We start from the raw sequence: 23,643 nt of genomic DNA, 5'->3' as shown, positions 1-23,643 counted from the left end.
AACACGGCTGAACAGTCCTGAAACCAGGCCTTTTCCTGGCCCTAGGATGTCCAGGGCACTACACAATTTGGAGTGGTGGTTAACGAGTGAGGGTACCTCGCCAAGGGAGGGCCAAAAGAGTAAGGCTAGAAGTAGAAGCTGAAGGGTCGCGTACACCAAAAGAAAGTTAATACTTAATTCACTCGTTTACTCTGCAACATCAATTAAAAAAATCAGTAAGTACCCTGAGAGAGAGGATTTCAATGTGAAGATGAGCAAGGGGAAGGAACAATGAAAATCCACAACAAAAGAAATAAATAAAAGAAAAAATAATGAAGCAAGATGAAGATGCAAGCATATAATATTGATCCCAGTTAATAGCTATGGTTGTGGATAATGCTATTACCACATTTCATTACCCATGAATTGCAAACACAAACCTACTGTCAGAATGTACCTCCTCCTTTTATGACATATTGAGAAAAGCAATATAGAATTTGTTTTAATGTTACCATGATCTAGAAAATTTCAGATTCACAATAAAATTGCTTTCACTGCTATTAAAGACTAGTAAATATACACAAGGGATTTCAGTTTTATAGAAAAAAGACTGCCAAGGTAAAATTGAAATGAGCTATTCCACACATTGAGATTTCTGCAGAATGGTTGACAGCACATCCAAATCCAATGTGAACTGCACAAATAGTGCAACGATGAATGTAGCTCTAATGAAGCATAAGAGTATGTAGTGGTCATCAGAGACATTCCTTAGTTCATAAGCCATAATTAATCTACTTATCACCACCTCCAAACATTCCCATCATGTCTTTAGCAGATCCCATCTGCTTCATCAAGCTTTGTAACCCACCCATGCCTCCAATTTGCTTTAGCATCTGCGGTGGGAGGACTTTGCTCATGTGCTGGGCATTCATATTTCGGGATAAGGCACTCATGTCGCCCTTCTTTGGTATTTTAAGCCCTTTCATTTTGCTCCATATCTTTGCAAGACGTTTATACTCTTCCAACATCTCCATTACTTCCCTAATTTGACGACCAGAACCTCGAGCTATTCGCATCATACGGGACTCATTCATGAGCTTTGGGTTTGAACTATCCAACTCTGAAACATACAAGTAATTAAAGGTTAGCAGGTGAAGGAATGCCATTTCAATACAAACAATGAATTCCGTATTTATAAAGTTGACGTTCTAAAAGAGCCAAAACATAAAAATAAAACAAATTCCAATGCTTGCCTTCGTTTGTCATTGAGTCCATCATTGTCATGTAACGTTTAATTTTTGCCTGGCTTTCCTTCTCACGGCCTTTCGGCATTAATTCAGCACTAAATCCCGGTAGCATAGAAAATACCTACATAAATCAACCAAGAAAAAAAAAAGAGTAGCCCATCGTTACACAGGTACCAAGCAGTTATTCGTATCTGTTTAGTGCATCAAACGTAAATTTCTGAAATTTTAGTGTATATATAATAAATTCAATAAACTTAATAGAGAGGTAACCTGGCCGATAGGACCCATTTTAAGTATGTTCTGAAACTGCTCATACATAATCCTCAAGGTGAAGTTTCCTTCGGACAGCTTTTGAAGCAGTTCAGGCTGTTGATCCATGGGAACAACTTCTTGAATTTTGTCCATGAACCCAGACCAGTCTCCCATGCCTAGTTCAAAAGTCATTAGACATGACTAAAGATTAATTTTTAAGGGAACTGGTCAACTGGCACATCCATAACATATAGTTCAAAAAGTGCAGCCAAATTTTATACCTTATTGTATCTTTTATTTGGGGGGGGGGGGGGGGTCCCTTTATTATTAACAATTTGCTAAATTTATTTCTATTTTTTATATTTTTGTTCCCTAAAGTAGATTATCTTGAGCCGCATATACATTGCGGCTGGCTAAACTAAAAAAAGACTATTTCAAAAACGAGTCAATAACATATAGTTCAAAAAGTGCAGCAAAATTTAAAACACACGTCAAGACAAAAACCATAAAGTACACACCTAATAGACGACTAACAAAAGGTTTAACATCAAAAACTTCAAATTCATCCATGTGTTCTCCAGTCCCAATGAATATGACAGGACTCTTTGTTGCTGCAACACTGAACATACAAAATTAATAAGACTAGATTCACAAAAGATATAATAATAATAAGACTAGGTATTCAAACCACACACACACACAACTGAACATACAAAATTAATAAGACTAGATTCACAAAAGATATAATAATAATAAGACTAGATTCAAACCACACACACACACATATTTACAAAAGTTGATATTAAATCATATAAATATAATACAATTATTCTGGTAAGCAGAAACACTTACGCACTAAGAGCACCACCACCCTTTGCATGGCCATCCATTTTAGTGACAATGACAGCTCCAACTGCAACACTCTGTTTAAATGCTTGAGCCTGATCAAAAGCAGCCTGACCGATACTGCTATCCATAACAAATATAACAAGATCTGGTTTCTGAACAACGCAAACAAAAAATATTAAAGATTATTGGCTTTTGGAAACAGACATTAATGCATACAGTATCCACAGAAAATACCGTTGCTTCTGCAACTTGGCGCATTTCTTCAAAAAGAGCAGCTTCTTGTTTGTGTCGCCCACTGGTGTCAACAATAATAAGATCACAATTTTCTTCCTTGAATCTTTCAACACCTTCCACAGCAATTTTCACAGGATCTGACTCCATATAGCTACAGAGCAATGGGGCATGGCAACCAAACAATTACTTAAGCATTAAGATCATAGGCAATGAAATGCAAATAATATAAAAGCAAAGAGTGGTAAAGACAATAGAAATGATAGAATATGGACTCCTCCCACCATCCACCAAATGAAAAAAAAAAAAACATAATCATAAGATAAATGCAAATAGATCCTTGGGAGAAAGAAAAAAGAATAATACTTTGTTAATTATTGGTTTCCTGTTTGTTTTACATTGGTAATACAATATCTTCCAAAGGAACAACAATGGAGCATGTCTATGAGAAAGATTGTAATCACTCACCAGCCCACAATGTTTTTAATTGGCTATTAATTTCCTTTTTCCTAAGTTTCTTTTTCCCTCTTTTTCCGTAGCAATCTTATGCTTCTTTTAGTGAGAAAGAACAAAAAAAGTGAAAACAAAAGAAAGTGAAAACTAAAGAATGTACTTGAAAGAAAAGGGTATTTGAAATATTATTGAATTGTGTAAATAATCTGTACAAAGAGGTCTCTATTTATAGAGAATGAAAACCCTAATACTTGACCTAATTCTTAACCTAATGGGTTTGGCCCAATACAACAAATACTAATAATAATAATAAAAAAACAAATATTTACAACACTCCCCCTCAAGCTGAGGAATAGATATTTATCATTCCCAGCTTGCTAGTAAGTTCTTCAAATCTGTCTGAAGGAAGTCCCTTTGTCAATAGATCAGCTAATTGACGCCCAGTGGGAATGTATGGAGTGGTAATCAACCCGCTATCAAGTTTCTCTTTGATGAAATGGCGGTCGACCTCAATATGTTTAGTCCGATCATGTTGAACCGGATTATGAGCTATACAAATAGCGGACTTATTGTCACATAGCAGCTTCATAGGTCCCTCACATTTTATTTTGAGATCATCAAGTATAATTTTCAGCCACAGTAACTCACAAATGCCTTGAGCCATAGCTCGAAATTCAGCTTCTGCACTTGATCTGGCGACCACATCTTGTTTCTTACTTCTCCATGTCACCAAGTTACCGCAAAGAAACATGCAGTAACCAGTGGTAGAACGACGGTCAGTCACGGATCCAGCATAATCAGCATCAGTGTAAACTTCTAAAGAGAGATTGCCGTCACGTCGGAATAACAATCCTTTACCAGGAGTAGCTTTAAGATACTGCAGAATTCTCTCTACTGCTTGCATGTGTTTCTCCTTTGGATCGTGCATAAACTGACTGACAACACTAACAGCATAAGCTAGATCTGGTCTAGTATGAGCCAGATATATCAATTTCCCAACTAGCCGTTGATATTGTCCTTTATCAACTGGAGGACTCTCTTCTTCATAGCCTATCTTGTGATTCTGTTTAATAGGAGTATTAGAGGGTTTACACCCGAGCTTTCCTGCTTCTTTGAGAAGATCAAGAACATATTTCCTCTGGCTAATAAAAATTCCTTTCCTTGAATGAGCTACTTCTATCCCTAGGAAATATCTCAGTTTCCCAAGGTCTTTGACTTCAAACTCAGAGGCAAGCCGTGTTTGCAGAATCTGTTTTTCTACAAAATCATCACCTGTGATAATAATATCATCAACATATACAAGGAGCACAGTAAGCTTCCCATTATGGGAGTGCTTGAAGAAAAGAGTGTGATCTCCTTGACTCTGTCTGTATCCTAAGGTCATCATAACCTTAGTAAACCTTCCAAACCAGGCACGAGGTGACTGCTTCAATCCATACAAGGCCTTTTTTAATCTACAAACTTTATTTTCTCCCTTCACAGAATCAAAACCAGGCGGGATTTCCATGTAGACTTCTTCTTCTAACTCACCATTGAGGAAAACATTTTTCACATCAAATTGATTTATATCCCAATTGTAATGGGCAGCAAGGGATAACAAGACTCTCACCGTATTCATCTTTGCAACTGGAGCAAATGTTTCTTCATAATCAATGCCATAGGTTTGAGTATAACCTTTGGCAACTAATCGAGCCTTGTATCTCTCAAGAGTTCCATCAGAATTATATTTCAGGGCATAAACCCATCTGCACCCTACTGCTTTCTTTCCATTAGGTCTATCAATAACCTCCCATGTTTTATTTTTCTCCAACGCATTCATTTCCTCTTGCATGGCTTGAGCCCAATTCCCATCTTTCAAGGCTTCATGTACTGATTTTGGGATTGCAATAGAGTCTAGTGCTGAAACAAAGCTTTTGTGCTGCACAGAAAGATTAGCAGAGGAAACAAAATGGGAGATAGGGTATTGAGTACAAGAGGGACAGGAGGGACAAGATTTCTTGGCACAAGCTCTTTTCCCTTTTCTAAGAGCAATGGGTAAATCATCAGAATCAGTAGTAATGGGTAAGGCATCAGAAGTATTAACATCATGATTAGAAATATGAGATTCAGGACTTACCAGTGGTTCAGACGATTGAGGTTGCTGCTGAGGCAATGTGGGTTGTTTCCTTCTTTGATATACCAACTCAGGTGTCATAATCTTCCGTATCTCTGGTGTACTTGATGTATCAATCACAGGAGAATCAGTCACAGGAGGATTACTCACAGGAGGATCAGACACAGGAAGAACAGACACAGGAGGAACAGGACTAAGAGGAGGATACACTGACACAGGTAAAGGAGTAGACACTGAAGATTCAAACTCAAAGAAGGGAGGTGATGAGATTTCTGGTGAAGGATTCTCCCCCTGAAGATGAGGACCTTGGAAAAAAGACTCAGATTCCTGAAATGTAACATCCATAGAAACAAAAAATTTCCTACTACTAGGGTGATAGCACTTGTAGCCCTTCTTATCAGGAGCATAACCAAGAAAAACACATTTAATAGCCCTAGGGTCCAACTTACTGCGATGATGTTTATGAACATGAACAAAAGCAACACACCCAAACACACGTGGAGGAAGACTCATAATTGGAATAGAAGGGAAAAAAGAAATAGAGTGAATAGGACTTACATGGTCAAGCACACGAGTGGGTAAACGGTTGATCAAGAAAGCTGCAGTAAGAATAGCATCTCCCCAATAGTATTTGGGTACATGTGTCTGAAACATTAATGCACGAGCCACTTCAAGAAGGTGGCGATTTTTTCTTTCAGCAACCCCATTCTGTTGGGGGGTGTCAACACAAGTAAGTTCATGAATCATACCGTTATTTCTTATAAATTGGGAAAAACTGTGATTAACATATTCAGTACCATTATCTGTTCTTAGTCTCTTGATTTTTTTACCAAACTGGGTCTCAACCATTTTATAAAATTGAAAGAACAGTTGTGGTACCTCAGACTTTTCATGCATTAAGTACACCCAAGTTACACGAGTGCAATCATCAATAAAAGAAACAAACCATCTATTTCCAGAAGCATGAGGGACTTTAGAGGGACCCCAAACATCAGAATGAATAAGATCAAAAGGTTCAACACTCTTAGTAATACTAGAAGGAAAAGACACACGATGATGCTTAGCAAATTCACAAACATCACAATGAAAAGACTCAACAGACTTAGACAAAAACAATGACGGAAATAAAGATTTGAGTAAACTAAATGGAGGATGACCTAAGCGCTTATGATGAAGCCAAATCAAAGAATCAGCAGTTGATTGACCATGAGACATCAAGATGTGATCTGTTACTTTATTTGCAGGAGATTGTGACACCAGATAGTACAACCCACCATGCTCTTTAGCACTACCAATCGTCTTCCCCGTGGCGAGATCCTGAAAAACACAATGGGTAGGATAGAAGGTTACAGTACAATTCAAATCTTTTGTAATTTTATGAATCGAAAGAAGATTCGTGGAGAGTTTAGGAACATGAAGAACATCCTTAAGATGTAAGGACTGCTGTAAGTTTATGTCACCAGAACCCGCAACTGATGTATGAGAGCCATCAGCTACGGCTATTGTATGAGTTCCAATGGTAGGATGATAAGAAGTAAAGGAGTCAGCACAACAAGCCATATGATCAGTAGCACCAGAATCAACAACCCAAGAATGTTTAAAATCATTACATGAAGAAATGAAAGAATAAGTTTTGGAGCTCATACCAGTCATAGTCAAAGTACTAGTATCAGATGGCTTACTTAAAGAATCAAGGAGGGTTCGGAGCCGTTCCAACTCATCTGGACGAAATGCAGAATTTATTTTAGAGGAAGTAAAATGCTGTTGACCATGCATCCTATTCATCTTTTCTAAGACAGTTTGCTTTCCATGGAGGCGAAAGCATAGATCCTTGATATGACCTGTTCTTTTACAATAAGAACACCATCGATCATCTCTCTTAGGTTCAGAAGTTGCACCATCAGAAAACTTTGTAAAGGAACTCCTTTGAGAAGAGGCCATACTGCACAAAACTTGTCAAAGAATAGCACCAAGAAGCCAAAAAATCACAAACAAATACTAAACAACGTCAGATCTGACCGGAACAGTAACACAGCGGCCGAAACAGTAACACAGTGGCCGGAACAAATACCAAACAACGTCAGATCTGGTCGGAGGCAAGAAATTGGTGAAAGAACAAACTCCAAGAAGCCAAGAAATTCGGAAAAAAATACCAAACGATGTCCGATCAAAGTGGAGAGCACAGATCCAGAGCCGGCTTGGAGAGACGATCAGAACCGTGGTGGTCCGCGGCCGAGAACCACCGTCACGCGCCACGCGCCGGTGAAGCTGGCGGCGCGTGGGATTCACGCGCAGAGACAAGGGCGGCGCGTGGAGGCGCGTCTGACCTCCGATGGTGCTGGGTTTTTCAGGCAAAGGTCGTCCGGCGAGCGCGATGGTTTCTGTGGCTGTTCGGAGTGAAGAATCCGCCGGAAAAAGAGTCCAATCGCGATGAACAGGTTCTGTACGGTGGTTCTAAGTTTTGAACGTTGATTCTGTGAACGTTTTTTTTTTCTTGTTGTGTAATAGACAAGGAAAAAGAAAGAGGAACAGTGAAGCAATGGTCTTCTCGGTCCAAGAGGTCCCCGGAAAAAAATTTCCGGTGGCGGCTGATGGCAGCGAGAGACGTAAAAAAGAATAAAAAAGGTTTCGTAGGCGCGGAAGCAGAGCCCTCAGGATCGAGAGCTCTGATACCAACTTGAAAGAAAAGGGTATTTGATATTATTGAATTGTGTAAATAATCTGTACAAAGAGGTCTCTATTTATAGAACCTAATGAAAAACAAATACTAATAATAATAATAAAATAACAAATATTTACAACAAATGTCACTTTCTTCAGACAAAGTTACTAAATTCTTAACATTATAGACAATGACACAAATCCAATCCCTAGCAACTATACACCATTCTTCTAGAAGCAAATCTTCAGATTGTGTCTCCAATACAACAAATTTCAACATCTACATTAAAAATAATAATAAAATAAATTGATATTAACATTTACAACCTTGACTTTGTTATCAACAGGCACAAGTGCATTTTTCTTTGAAAATAAGTGGACAAACAATAAAGGATAAGGAAAGTCACATATTGCTTGGTGTAATGTATAAATCGTAAGTACAAAACTTAGTAAGCATGCTTTGGGATGGTTAGTTGACATACCAGTGCGGTTTGTGTCAATTGAATATAAAAGCAAAATATAAACAAACAGCAGGTAAACTTATTTAATAGGCAACAAACCTTGTAAACCAACAAACATGACAACACTTGTTTTTCCTTTTTTGAGAGTGAAAGAGGGCTTTCCAGGATCCAGGATTTTGCAGAGTTCATTGAACACAGCCTAGAATAAAAAAGAGTCCATAAATGATAACAGGGAATATAATAAGAAGCCATGACAAATGTTGGATTTTGAATTGCTACTCATAAGCCTCTTATGCAGACTAAGACAATACACTTCGTTTCTAAGATCCAATCTAAAAAATAGGTAATTGAGTATAGTATTTCCAATGGGAAAAAAAAAATTCAAAACCTTGCTACGATATCTATTTAAATAAACACAAAAACAAAAAAAAAAAAACAAAAAAGGGGTTACCTGCTGGATGATCCTGCGTTTGTTGTGACCAGCAGCGAGATCATCGAGATTGACAATCTTCTTAATGTTGGTTTGCATGTCACGGACAAGCTTGAATTGAACATCGGCTTGGAGAAGAGCTCGAGTGATCTCGTTGAGGCAATCGTTGAGGACCTTCTCGTCGATGATGGTGGCATTGCTCATCTGCTGTAGAGCACGTGAAATGCTCCCACCTAACTGTGCTAGAACCATCTTGCCTCCAAATTTCTTTGATCAAATTCTGAAAACTTCCAAATTCTGAAATTAGGGTTTGTAGGATGAAGCTTCTTCCTTCGCCGCCGGGGACACAAAAGCGGGGGGGGGTTCTGGGATGTGGCAAAAAAATATCCTGTTTGGTTAGAGTTTAACTTAAATACGTCAGGCATCATGTATATTTAAAAAATAAAAAATTTGATCTAAGCTTGTTGGATTTTAGCATATTTAATTTTATTAGACATTTAATAATTAAAATAACATTAATTTATTATTCATAATTATTAAAATAATAATTTATTTATTTTTTTAAAAATAAATAATATGATATCGGCTCGACATGTAAAAGAAAACATATGACATGCTTTCTAAATATGTTTTTTCAAAAGTCTAAGTCTGGTTTATTTGCTTATATATAACAGGTCAAGTTTGATATGATATAACAGAGTCGTAGGTCCCGTTAAGCTAACTGACCCATTAACACCTCGTGTTCTAACTATACATAACTTATTATTAGTTCTTAAAATGTTTATTAGTTATCGGTGACATTTGTAAATTTTAATATTTATTATAAAAAGTAAAAAAAAAAGGTTTGATGATTTATAGGTGCTTCAAAGGTAGAAATTTTTTGTTTGTCTCGTAAAGAAAAAATGGAGTGGGGTCCATAATATTTATGGTTTTTCTCACCTTTTTTTTCTCTGCCTTTAAAGTATAAATTATTTTCCCATAATTTATTTAGGGCATCGTTGAAATAAAATTTACATATATATAAGAAAAAGTATTTTTCATTTTAAATAATATAAAGTTATATCATTTAAAATAACAAATACTTTTCACACACACATATATATATATATATTATGGAAAAAGATTCGTTTATAATTTTTTTTACAAATTATACTAAGTATGATCGGTCATACACTCTCATTAAAGTATGACCGATCAGACATAGAGATATAAACATTATTTGGATAATTTAGCTTGTAAATAAAAATTTTTAAATTGAGAATATAGAGATACCTCTTTATAGTATGACCGATCACACATGTATAAAATTTTTGTAAGAGTTTGTAAACAAAAAATTTGTAAATATAAATATTATCCGCTTCTCATTTCATTATTTAAATTGGGAATATAGAGATACCTCTTTTAGTTTATGAATAAATAAATTAATATAAAGAAAGATACCGTCGTTATTTGGATTCAAATATTAGACTAATATTTACGAAAATTAACTTAAAAAAAAAAACACGGAGGAAGCATGCTTACTTGAATTCTTAAAATTGTTTAATAAGAATTTATTTTCAATTTATGTACGTTCAAGTGAAAATACATAAATAGATGATGATGTTTTCGAGTCTCCTTCAAGGCAATTCGATAATTGTTGAAGATAGTTCTTTTGTGTAATGTTAATAAAATCGTGATAGCTCGGCCGCGGGTTGCCTCGGGAATCTGTTAATCGGTTTAAGTAAAGTAATGGATTAGTCATGCATCATAATTAGTGTAATTTGGCCGATTTTAGTGAAAATCAGTGATCCGACCAGATCTCAAAAAACAAAATTTCAAAAAAAATAAAATCATAATGGACATATTTGAGTATTTTTTGTTTATTAACTTACATAGGTTATATACGTATAACACTAATATTATCTCAATTATGCACTATGGGAGAAAATTTGATTTGATTTATAGTTAGAGATGTTTATTGAACCTGAAATCATGTATCGTGATCGTTATATTTTTGTTTGATCCTTTATTAGATAATAATGTGTGATTTATTATTTTTTATATTAAAATATTTGAAATTTTTATTATTTTTTATATATTTAAATATGTTTATAATTTTTTAATATAAATTATAGAATTATATATAATTATCGGGTTACGTGGTTCAACCAGTGATTTATTAATTAAATCAGTGATTCAGTAATTCAGTACCTCAACCGAATAATAAGTAGGCCAATTTTAATAACTTTGCTTCCTTGCGATCTTGTAGAATAAAAGTTAAAAGTGGAGTAAGCAATATGAACAAATGCATGACAAAGGTTGAGCCTATGAACTCGTAGAAGAGAGAAAATACCGATAATTTAGCTTTTATATTTGGATTTTATAAAAATTATGTTGTAAGAAAAATGATTGTGTTATGTTATAGAGATTTGTTTTGCGTGCCGTATTTTTTTTTTTTTTTGCTCCAAAAAATGCTGACCCCACCAAATTCTGTGTGTGTAGGAAATTTTTTCTTGTCATGTTAAATGAGGAATGCAAATTCCTTTATATTTATAGAAGACAGGAGATAAAGAAAGTTATTCATGGGAGATTCCGATGCTGTGGAATAATAAATATTGAAATAGGATTATCCATGGATATAAGATCGTATGGGGGAGATCATTTTCTATGGTCCAAAACCACCTGACCCTTGTGTTATATGTGGGGTAAAATGGAAATTTTGATAAAAAAGCAAGAATAAAATAGTATTTGGCATGAGAAACACCATGATTTTTTTAAATGGTCCCCGAACATTTAAAAAATCCCGCGTAGAAGGTCCAGAATATCGATCCAAAATAATATAAAAATTATCCTTATTATTTCAGAGTTTTATAAGAGTTATGTTATACGAAAAGTGATTATTTCATATTACTGAGATTCATTTTTTGTGTCTTAGTTTTTTCTTTTTGCTTCAAAAAATATAGGCTCCAAAAATATTATGTGTAGAAAACTTTACCATATCATATTAAAAGACAAACGAAAATCTATTATTTCAAATAAGAAAAGTATTTATGTTTTTTATGTTTCCAAAATATTAAGTACAGCTACTTTTATAATTAATTTTTTTATTAAATACTAAGAGAATATGGCATTACACTTATTAAAAAAAACAAACAAACACACACGCACACACAAATTCTAATTCAACACTATCAATTAATAAAAAGACGTTGGCATCGGGCTTTTTAAAGTGGATGTTATTTTAGGAAGTAAATGCTCCAGTCTTTCTATTAATTGATAGGTCCTTTTACTTAGGTTGAAGCATTTTTTTTTAATCTGAGGTTGTACACGTATCATACAAGAAGGACAATGTCTACATAATTTTAAGGCATCAATTAGGGCTCTTGATTGAGATGTCAATGTAGTTATCAGACACGACAAAATATATTGATCATGCAAACATTAACGTCAAACTTTATCATATTCACGTGATTTTTTAGGCACTTATTTAATAATTAATTATCGATTGACATTGATTATAAATTATTTTAAAAATTTAATCTCTTCAAAAAAATATACATTAATATGTCCTTGTTTGACAGTTGACTATCAAGTTTATCCGGATATTTTTTAAAAAATTTACCCTATCCGAATAAAGAAGGAGATACCCAGATATATTTCAAAAAACTGAAAAATGCTTGAATTATTTACCCTAAGAAAGCGGCTACCCGAGTAAATATGCATGGTCCTATAAAAACGCAAATGAGAAACAAAAATTCAAATTTACATCTCCCCCGCATGGTGGTTATAATTTAACAAACAATCGGTAGAGAATCGGTATACTTTCACTCAAATTACTAAATAATCATTGGTTAAGTAGCAGGTCGTTTACATAGTCAATATCCTTGCAACTACTAATAAAAAGGCAAGTAACTCATTCAACTCATTAAATCTCATCCTTTATCATTCAAACAGAGAGTTTACAAGTTGCAGAGCGCCTTGTGCACAAAGATAAATCTTTTACCGTCAATGACACTTGTGCAGGGCGCCTTGTGCATAAGGATAAATCTTTTGCAGAAATGTCATCTTTATAATCATCAAGGCTCTGAGGGTGAGTTTCGATTTGTAAGATTTATCTTGCAAAATGCAAGGCTTTTATAGTCAATGACACTTCTCAACTTCACCACAAATCAAGATGCAAAGCTCAAAATGATAAAAGATTTATCCTTGCGCACAAGGCGCTCTGCAACTTGTAAACTTCACCACTCTTCTCAACTTGCAATTTTTGTTTCTCATTTGCGTTTTTATAGGACCACGCATATTTACCAGTGTAGCCGCCTCCCTACTCGGGTAAATAATTCAAGCATTTTCCAATTCTTTGAAATATACCCGGGTATCTCCCTCCCTAAAATTTTCAAAAAATACCCGAGTAGGATGAGGGATACCCGGGTAAGCGTGATGGTCAACGGTCAAACAGGGACAAATTGATGTTATGTTTTCTGAAGTGGTTAAATTTTTGAAATAATTTATAATCAAGATTAATTTGATAATTAATTATTAAATAAAAGCTACAGTGGTCAAAAAGCCTATTCACGTCTTTTAGTTTCGCCAAGCCACCCAATTATATAGTGATCTACAGAAGATACAAACCATTTGAAGTAAATTCTATACCGGCCTATATCAAAAAAACAAAGCCAGGTACTATGATAAAGGATAATATCAGCTAGGCAAATAATAGAGAACAATTTGTATAGAATTGATATTTGTGATAAAGGAAATTATGAATAGAAAATTTCACCTAAATCAAACGTTAGGATTCCCTTCATAACAACTAACTTTCGATAACTCACTGAAATTGAGCTTAAACTTTCCTATCAGTTAAGTACTAGAACTTTTTCTAGCACAACATGGGATATAAGATATTATTATTATTAAATAATATTATTATCAATGATATTATTATATCTGAATCGTTAATTTTCAGCAATCAACGGTTATTATTTCAACAAATTAATTAATAAAATTAATTATTAATTCACAATAAATAATAACAGTTTATTGACGAAAATCAACAGTTAAGATATAATAGTAAGATTAGTATTAATAATTATGGGTAAAGGATGTCTCCAGTCAACGAAAATAAGTTATATCCGGTGAGCCCAAAACGACGTCATTTTAAGACGAAAATCAAGGTGTTTTTGCAATTCTAATATATTATAGGGTTATATTAGTCTTTATCATTATAGTTTTTTAATCTTATAACCTCAAAAGGACATCGTTTTGAGTTCACTGCAGATAACTTTATCTCCATGGAGAAATACTTTTCCTAATATTATTTGATAATAACAATATCCGACGTTATATAGCTTAACCTAATCCACGTTTTGTTTTTTGAAAAAATAGTAAAGATAATGATAAAAGAACAATCATAATGCGTCGTTTGAAAACAATTTAAATTTTGAGTAATAAATGTTTATAATTTTGTGCGATTATATTTATATCTACATTAATTTATTTAAAAAAGAGTTTAACATTAATTAATGGTAAATATCTGCATTAATATCTCACTTCCTTTTTCCCGTACATCGCACAGGTAATGTCCTAATATATATATATATATATATATATATATATATATATATATATATATATATATATATATATATAGTGACACGTTCTTTCTTTTAGAGATTAATAAACGACAATCGCTTACAAAATTTTTGATCTTTTTCTTTCGTGCATCGCACAAGTAATGTACTAGTTTGATTTTTATTTTTTTTTGATAAGCTGAATTTTAAACATGATATAAGTGAGAAAAGAGTTTAACATTATTCAGTGACAAACAGCTGTATTAATATCCCACTGCTTTTTGCAATGATAATTATTAAATACGAATTTTTTCCCTCTTTTTGAATTATTTTTTTAAGTTTAATTTTTAAATTTAAACTTAAAAAAATGAGTTTTTTAAAAAAACACCATTGAAAAAATGATGGATAGGTTGAGAAAAAAATACCATTTAATTATTTTTCTTCAACTCATTGAAAAAAAAAATACCATTGGTAGGTTGAGATTTTTTTTAGCCTGCTGTAATTCAAAATGAGAATGATGGATAAAAAACTATTCTGAGATTATTTCTGGTTTTACTCATACGAAATATGATAGAAATAAATAAATCACCCCACTTTTTAAACATTTCTCCCAAAAAAAAAACTCATACCAAACACCCCTTCGATATCTTCCAACTGCTACTTCAATAATCCCTAGCTAGCCAATATACAATTATGTTGCTCATCACAAAGGACAACCTCAGGTTGACGTGCAAGACATAAGGCAGTGTTTGGTTCAGGAGAAATTTTTTTTTACTAGGAAAATGTAATTAATAGAGAAATGGTTGAAAAATAATATTGGTAGAAAAATATAAAAATAGTTGTTTGGTTGACCCAAATATTACCAGAGAAATTTATTTAAATATGCAAAATCTATGTTCGGGAGAAACTTTGCACTTGTTTTTTCACTTCTCCAGTTATCTCAAAATACCACATCTTAAGTGGTATTCTGTAACAGTGAATTTCATCCAAAAATCAACACAAAAGTCATTTTCCCATCTATCCTATTTGCCTGGTATTTTTTGAAAAGACCTGAACCAAACGTGATATTTTTCAATATCCACTTACACTTTCCCATCAATCCCAAAATAAACCTTCAACTAAACACTACATGAGAGTTTGGAAGATTACATGAATCTTCAATGATTCTAGCATACATACTTTTTATATAAATTCTTCAGCATTCTAGTAGCAAGGGTGGTCAACACTAGTAGCAATAATTATTTCTCTAACAAAAAGATAGTAGGAATTAAAATAGAATTGTTTGGAATAGATTTTTTTTTTTAAAGATTATCATCATATCCAAATTTTAAACTTTTTTTTTTTTTTTGGTGAAACAAACTCCAAAGACTTAGAACCAATGTAAATTACATAATAAATTAGTTAGTATTTATATCATTATCTTTATAATTGATATGTAAATCTGAAATAATATGAAATTATATAAATAAACAAAGGGAAAAATATTTCCGCAGTTAATGCAGAGAAGTTATCTGCATTTATTCCAAAACGACGTCGTTTTGGTATTAAAATCTTAAAAAATTATAAATATAAAGACTATTATAACCCTAAAATAAATTAAAATTACAAAAATATCATGATTTGCGTCCCAAAACGATGTCGTATTGGCTTACTGCAGATAACTTATTTGCAGTAACTGCAGAAAAAGCGAACCCATAAACAAATATATAAGGGTACTAGAGTTGTTAACGGGCCGAGTCGAGCCGAGCTTTGATCTTAAAAGGTTAAGTCTGTGATTAAATGTGTCGGCCTTACCAAGCCTGTTACCTGTTACGAATATAATTATCGATCTATGGTCTGTCTTATTTACAAAAAATAAAAGCCTGATTTGGCCTGTTAGCCTATTAGAAAAAAATAAGACAATAAAATTTTATCCAAACAGAATATATAATCAAAAACACTAGTAATTCCATAAATATTCATAAATTCAATGTATATCGAAACAACATAATATAGAATAAAATCATTCAAAAAGTCTGTTTAACTAATAAAATAGAGGTGAAATGGATTGAGAGGAGAGAGAGAGAGGGCTAATACAAATAGTATAAAAAATATAAATAAAAATAAAAATTTATATACTAAGCCAGCCTGAGAGGCTCCAAGGCCGAGCTTTTGAATTGGAGTCTGAGACCTTTTTACTAAACGAGCTTTTATATAAGTCCAAGTCTAGTTCCAACAACCAATATTAGGCATGTAAGCCTGAGCCTTCACGAGCCGAGCCAAAGCCCCTGAAAGGCCCATGACTCGTTTATCACTCCTAGGTACAACGTAAACATTAATGTATTGTATTTTGTAAATAATTTTCTCAATTTTTTTTTGGGAAATATGTTTCTCATGTTACATGAGACAAATTATCTCATGCAACACACAAAAAAGTAGATGAGATCCATCTTTTTCCTTTCTCTCTCTTCTTTAAAGTGGGTCCTACTCACTTTTTTGTGTGTTATATGAGAGAAATTATCTCATACAACATGAGAAAAATCAAAACTTTTTGTTTTTATAAATTAGGAATGTAAAATATGATCAGCCAAGACACGAGCCCAATAGAAATATAATTGATCGTGCCTCATTAACATTTACAACCTTGACTTTGTTATCAACAGGCATGTATGCAGCATGTCTAACAATATAACATTAATCTGCAGTTTACATACAATATTATCTGCAGTTTCCATCATTGCATTTCTCATGAGCCATGAATAAGGCAAAAATACTAGTCATAGATTCAGAGTTTACATACAATATTAACTGTAACAAATGCCAATGAGTACCTTCCATAGAAAGGAATCTTAGCTTTAGTGGCATTTTGCTTCAACTGATCAAATGCACCAGCTCTGAATGTATCTGCACATACTAGACCTGGCTTCCAGCCTTTCTTTTGATGATAATATGCATATTTAGTACAAGTTGTGGTTTTTCCAGATCCTGAATTCATTTAAAAAATATATAGGCATACATAAACAAGTGCATTTTTCTTTGAAAATAAGTGGACAAACAATAAAGGATAAGGAAAGTCACATATTGCTTGGTGTAATGTATAAATCGTAAGTACAAAACTTAGTAAGCATGCTTTGGGATGGTTAGTTGACATACCAGTGCGGTTTGTGTCAATTGAATATAAAAGCAAAATATAAACAAACAGCAGGTAAACTTATTTAATAGGCAACAAACCTTGTAAACCAACAAACATGACAACACTTGTTTTTCCTTTTTTGAGAGTGAAAGAGGGCTTTCCAGGATCCAGGATTTTGCAGAGTTCATTGAACACAGCCTAGAATAAAAAAGAGTCCATAAATGATAACAGGGAATATAATAAGAAGCCATGACAAATGTCAAATGCATATTACCTCAGCCCAACTGTGCAGTAAAAAAAAAAAAAAAACAGTAACAACAAATTCAAACCCGTTCTAGGTTCTAAGTAGGTAAGTGTTGGTCTATCAAGGCTGTTACTGTTGTCCTATTTTCTAGGAGTTAATTAGTTGTTTCTTTTTAATTTGTCAGCTTTATTTTTAGGAATGTTTAACTGCATTTTAATTTTGTATTGCTCTGTTAGTTTGTTGTTGATATTGTGGAACAATAAGTTAGTGGGCAACTTACGAGAGAGTTCAGTTTTTGTATTTAAGTTTATTTAGTTTTCATAATAAAACACCTTTGCAAAATATAGCTTCTGCTGCCCATTCTTTTTTCTGCAGAGAACAACATTGGTATCAAGAGCCTTCTTGATCTTAAGGGGCTGCGAGTGACTTGCGAAATTGATGGAGGGAGGATCAAGTGGTTTTTCAGCAATGGCTCCACCAACATTTGATGGAGAAAATTATCAAGTCTGGGCAGTGAGAATGCAAGCCTATCTAGAGGGTTATGATTTTTGGGAAGCTGTAGAAGTAGATTATGAAGTTGCTCTCCTTCCTGGAAATCCAACCATCAATCAGATCAAGTTTCACAAGGAGAGGATAACAAGGAAGGCAAAGGCAAAGTCTTGTTTATATGCTGTTGTCTCACCTGCCATTTTCAGCAGAATTATGGCTTGTGAATCAGCCAAAGTTATTTGGGACTTCCTCAAAGCTGAGTATCAAGGGGATGAGAGGATCAGAAGCATGAAGGGGCTGAATCTGATCAGAGAATTTGAGAGACTGCAGATGAAGGAGGCACTGACCTCTCTGATAATAGGCTAGTGCAAAAGATTCTCATTTCCTTGCCCGAAAGGTTTGAGGCAACCATTGCCTCTTTGGAGAATACCAAGGATTTGTCTCAGATCAGGTTGGCAGAATTGCTAAGTGCTCTACAAGCACAAGAGCAGAGAAGGTTAATGAGGCTTGAAGGAAGTACAGAAGGAGCTTTGAAGGCCAGAGAACAACATAATGTAGGAGAGAAAGGGAAGAAAGGAGATGGCAATAGTGGTTCAGAAGTTGTTGCAGAAGAGAATAGTGCAGTCAACTCTAATAAAAACTGGGGTAATTATTCCTCATGTAAGCACTGTGGAAAACAGAATCATCCACACTTTAGGTGTTGGAAGGGGCCAGATGTAAAGTGCAGAAAATGTCAAAGGCTTGGACACATTGAGAGGTTCTGCAAAGAAAAGAGAGATCAGCAGCAAGGTGAGGCACATGCTACAGTTCAGCATGAGGTAGATCAACTGTTTGTTGCCTCTTGTTTCTCCTCTTGTACTCCATGTGACAGTTGGCTTGTTGATAGTGGTTGCACAAACCACATGACAAGTGATGAAAAGCTATTTAGAGACCTTGATAAGTCATTGAAGTCAAGGGTGAGAATTGGAAATTGAGAGTACCTAGAAGTGAAAGGTAAAGGGACTGTAGCAATAGAGAGAAATGCTGGAACTAAGCTGGTTTCTGGTGTGATGTATGTGCCTGATATTGATCAGAATTTGCTAAGTGTGGGGCAGTTGGTAGAAAAGGGATTTAAAGTGATATTTGAAAAGGGGAAGTGTTTGATCTTTGACTCTAGTGGTCAGGAGTTGTTTAGGACAAAGATGCAACATAAGAGTTTTTCTCTAAATCCTCTTGAAAAGGAGGAAGTGGCATTCAAGTGTCAAGCTAGTGATTCAGAGATATGGCACAAAAGATTGGGGCATTTTCATTACAAAGGTTTGCTATTCATGCAGAAGAATGAAATGGCAACTGGGTTACCAATCCTGGAGGAGCAAATCACAAGGTGCAAGGCTTGTTTTTTGGGCAAGCAGACAAGACTTCCTTTCAAAGAGTCCACTTGGAGAGCTACAGAGAAGTTGCAGTTGATTCATACAGATCTTTGTGGTCCTCATGTGACTCCTTCACTAAATGGCAGCAGGTATTTTCTTATTTTCATTGATGATTATACTAGAATGTGCTGGATTTATTTCATGAAGCAAAAGTCAGAGGTTGCTGAGGTATTTCTGAAGTTTAAGAGATGGGTTGAGACCCAAAGTGGCTGCAAAATTCAGGTCATCAGATTTGATAATGGAACAGAATACACTTCGCAGAGGTTTAACTCTTTCTGTGAAGAAGCTGGAATTGAGCATCAACTTACTGCTCCTTATTCTCCACAGCAAAATGGAGTTAGTGAGAGAAAAAATAGAACCATTATGGAGATGACTAGGTGTCTGCTACATGAGAAGAATCTACCAAAAGAATTTTGGGCAGAAGCAGCAAACGCAACAGCTTTTTGTTGAATAAACTGCCTACAAGGGTATTGGAGAAGAAGACACCTTTCGACGCTTGGTTTGGTTTCAAGCCACTACTAAGAAATTTGAAGGTATTTGGTTGTTTGTGTTTTTCTCACATTCCACAGGTCAAGAGAGACAAGCTGGGAGAGAAAGTTGAACCTGGGATCTTTGTTGGCTACAGTCTAATGTCAAAAGCTTACAAGATCTATCAACCACAAACATAAAAGGTGATCACTAGCAGGGATGTTCAGTTCCTAGAAGATGAGCAATGGGAGTGGACAGACGAGTCACGAGCCAAGCACAAGCAGATCTCACTGGAATTTGATGAGGTAGATGATGTTCCAGTTAGAGGTACCAGATCTCTGAATGATATATATCAGAGGTGTAGTGTGGATGTTTTGGAACCTTCAGGTTATGAGGAAGCTAAAAGTGATCAGAGGTGGATGAATGCTATGAAGGAAGAGTTGACTATGATAGAAAAGAACCAGACATGGGAACTAGTGGAAAGGCCTGAAGACAGGAAAGGGATTGGAGTAAAATGGATTTTCAGGACGAAACTCAATCCTGATGGCTCAGTGAATAAACATAAAGCGAGGTTGGTGGTGAAAGGATATGCACAGGTTTAGGGAGTTGATTTCTCATAAACCTTTGCTCCTGTTGCAAGGTTGGATACAATTAGAATGACTCTTGCTTTGGCAGCTCAACAAGGGTGGAAAGTGTATCAGTTAGATGCCAAATTTGCTTTTTTGAATGGAGTGTTGCAAGAGGAGATTTATGTTGATCAACCAGAAGGTTTTGTCACACCAGGTCAAGAGGATAAAGTGTATTTGCTAAAAAAGGCTCTTTATGGCTTGAGGCAAGCTCCCAGAGCATGGTACAGCAAGATGGATGAGCACTTGCTGAGTTTGGGTTTTGAGAAAAGTCTTAGTGAATCCACTTTATATGTCAAGAAGTTAGTATCTGACTTAGTGGTGGTGTCTCTGTACGTGGATGATATGTTGGTGACAGGGAATAATAGTTCTCAGATTACTGCATTTAAGAAAGAGATGATGAAAATGTTTGAAATGACTGATCTTGGTGAGATGTCTTATTTTCTGGGGATGGAGGTTAGGCAGACAGAAAATGAAATTTTTATCTGTCAGAAGAAGTACTTGAAGGAGATCTTGAAGAGATTCAACATGGAGGAGTGCAAGAGTGTAAGTACTCCAATGGGTCAAAAGGAAAAACTTCAAAAGAAAGATGAATCAGAACCTGCAGATGAAAGAGTTTATAGAAATTTGATTGGCTGCCTTATGTATCTCACTGCAACTAGGCCAGACATTATGTTTACCGTAAGTGTCTTATCTAGATTTCTTAATTGTCCAAGTGAGTTGCACATGGTAGCTGCAAAGAGGGTGTTAAGATACTTGAAAGGTACTCTTTCATATGGAATTAAGTTCTGCAAAATTAAGAAGTTTAAGTTACAGGGGTATTCTGATAGTGACTGGGCCGAATCAATGGATGATATGAAGATTACTTCAGGTTATTATTTTACACTTGGGTCAGCATGTTTTTCTTGGTGTTCAAAGAAGCAGGAAATAATGGCTCAATCAACTGCAGAAGCTGAGTTCATTGCAGCTACTGCAGCTGTAAATCAAGCATTATGGTTGAAGAAACTGATGGATGATCTGCATTTGGAGCAAGAAGAATGCATAGAAGTATTTGTGGATAATCAAGCTGCTCTAGCCATTTCACAGAATCCAGTATTTCATGGAAGAACAAAGCATTTTAAGATCAAGTATTACTTCTTGAGAGAAGTGCAGAAGGCTGGAGAGGTGAAGCTAGTGTACTGCAGTTCAGAAAACCAAATTGCAGATATATTCACCAAGTCATTTCATGTTGGTCGATTTGAACTTCTGAGGGCAAAGCTAGGAGTGTGCAGCACTTGATCCAGGAGGAGATTGTTGGTGTATCAAGACTATTACTGTTGTCCTATTTTCTAGGAGTTAATTAGTTGTTTCTTTTTAATTTGTCAGCTTTATTTTTAGGAATGTTTAACTGCATTTTAATTTTGTACTGCTCTGTTAGTTTGTTGCTGATATTGTGGAACAATAAGTTAGTGGGAACTTACGAGAGAGTTCAGTTTTTGTATTTAAGTTTATTTAGTTTTCATAATAAAACACCTTTGCAAAATATAGCTTCTGCTGCCCATTCTTTTTTCTGCAGAGAACAACGGTAAGTAACACATGCAACGTAAAAATGGTACATGAATATGGGTATAAACATGTAATTCATCCCTATTGCGTTCGAAATTCAAAGAGAGATTGAGTCAATTTGTCTCAACTCCCATTTATTCCAAATTCGAGGTTGAATTTTGTTCAGTAAAACAAGTCTCTTTTTTTTAACGTAAATGAGCAAAGGAGAGGTAAATGGGACACTATATGTCCTACTTCTAAATCTACTACTCAATCCAAAGTCCATCAAACTGCAATGATAGCATTTCTATCCGCACAAAAGGAAAATTTTGAATTGCTACTCATAAGCCTCTTATGCAGACTAAGACAATACACTTTGGCTCTGTTTGAATATTGTTGTACAAAACAGTTTTTTAGTTTTCAGAACAAAAAAACTAAAAAACTCGTTTGTTAAGATCTGTTTATAAAAAATGTTTTGAAAACTATAACTGTTTCTTTGTTTTTAAAATTTGTTTTCTGTTTTGGTTTTTAACTTTCAAAAAAAATAAATACAGAAAACATCTGTTTCCATAACTATTTTACAAAAACAAAAAAACCAGAACACAATCAAACAGGCCCTTTGTTACTAAGATCCAATCTCAAAAATAGGTACTAGAGTATAGTATTTCCAATGGAAAAAAAAAACAAAAAACAAAAAATTCAAAACCTTGCTACGATATCTATTTAAATAAACACAAAAAGAAAAAAAGGGGTTACCTGCTGGATGATCCTGCGTTTGTTGTGACCAGCAGCGAGCTCATCGAGATTGACAATCTTCTTAATGTTGGTTTGCATTTCACGGACAAGCTTGAATTAAACATCGGCTTGGAGAAGAGCTCGAGTGATCTCGTTGAGGCAATCGTTGAGGACCTTCTCGTCGATGATGGTGGCATTGTTCATCTGCTGTAGAGCACGTGAAATGCTCCCACTTAACTGTGCTAGAACCATCTTGCCGCCAAATTTCTTTGATCAAATTCTGAAAGGGTTTGCAGGATGTGTTGGTGACGTACGACTAGGGGTGTACAAAGGCTAGGTTAATTTTTGGCTTAAATAGTCTAGGTTTGTGAAAAAAAATATTGGGTATAGCCCGGCCCTATTAGCTTGTATAGACTCTAAATTACAAGTCTGACTTGACCTATATTTAAAAAATAAAAATTTTGATCTAAGCCCGTTAATCTGTTTAAGCCTATTAAACATGGTTTTTTGACCTTTTTATCCTTTATTAATTAAATAATAATCATTTTGCCCCTTATTTGAAACTATCTAGCAATCTTCCCTTCTTTAATCGATTAACTTGAAGATTCAATCGATTAAATGGTCAAAACTGACAAAAATGATTGACTTGAAGATTTAATCAATTAATTCTTCAAATTAATCGATTAAATCTCCCAACAGGCAATAAAAGTCAAATCTCCTCCATAAACAAAAGCAGATTTCATGCATATGAAGCAAATCAGCAAGTTAATAAGAGCTGATTACGTTTTATATTTAATAGGAGCTGATTGCGTTT

General features: G+C 34.6%; 1 protein-coding gene across 1 annotated transcript; it reads right to left on the bottom strand.

Moving 5' to 3' along the window:
- Nucleotides 1-367: 367 nt before the first annotated feature.
- On the bottom strand, nucleotides 368-23,010 carry LOC133309859 (signal recognition particle subunit SRP54 2). The gene is made up of 9 exons (XM_061510709.1): nucleotides 22,851-23,010; nucleotides 17,433-17,532; nucleotides 17,033-17,186; nucleotides 2,562-2,712; nucleotides 2,331-2,479; nucleotides 1,997-2,097; nucleotides 1,497-1,654; nucleotides 1,233-1,347; nucleotides 368-1,099 (listed from the first exon to the last, which is right to left on the bottom strand). Exons 1-9 carry the CDS (start codon nucleotides 22,926-22,928, stop codon nucleotides 771-773), a joined length of 1,335 nt encoding a protein of 444 aa, XP_061366693.1. The 5' UTR covers nucleotides 22,929-23,010; the 3' UTR covers nucleotides 368-770.
- Between the last annotated feature and the right edge of the window lie 633 nt (nucleotides 23,011-23,643).

This window comes from Gastrolobium bilobum, unplaced genomic scaffold, assembly GCF_033153095.1.
Source record: "Gastrolobium bilobum isolate Gb01-03AN ecotype WA unplaced genomic scaffold, APGP_CSIRO_Gbil_v1 utg109550, whole genome shotgun sequence".
In the NCBI taxonomy this organism is placed as follows: Eukaryota; Viridiplantae; Streptophyta; class Magnoliopsida; order Fabales; family Fabaceae; genus Gastrolobium; species Gastrolobium bilobum.
This window is presented reverse-complemented; position numbering and strand designations above follow the sequence as displayed.

Excerpts from the sequence above, each read along its gene's own strand:
- LOC133309859 (XM_061510709.1), bottom strand. The coding sequence starts at position 22,928 with ATGCAAACCAACATTAAGAAGATTGTCAATCTCGATGAGCTCGCTGCT. Across the intron at positions 1,655-1,996 it reads TTTTGTTAGTCGTCTATTAG|GCATGGGAGACTGGTCTGGG; the intron begins GTGTGTACTTTA and ends CTTTTGAACTAG. Across the intron at positions 1,348-1,496 it reads AAATGGGTCCTATCGGCCAG|GTATTTTCTATGCTACCGGG; the intron begins GTTACCTCTCTA and ends TGATTTATGTAG.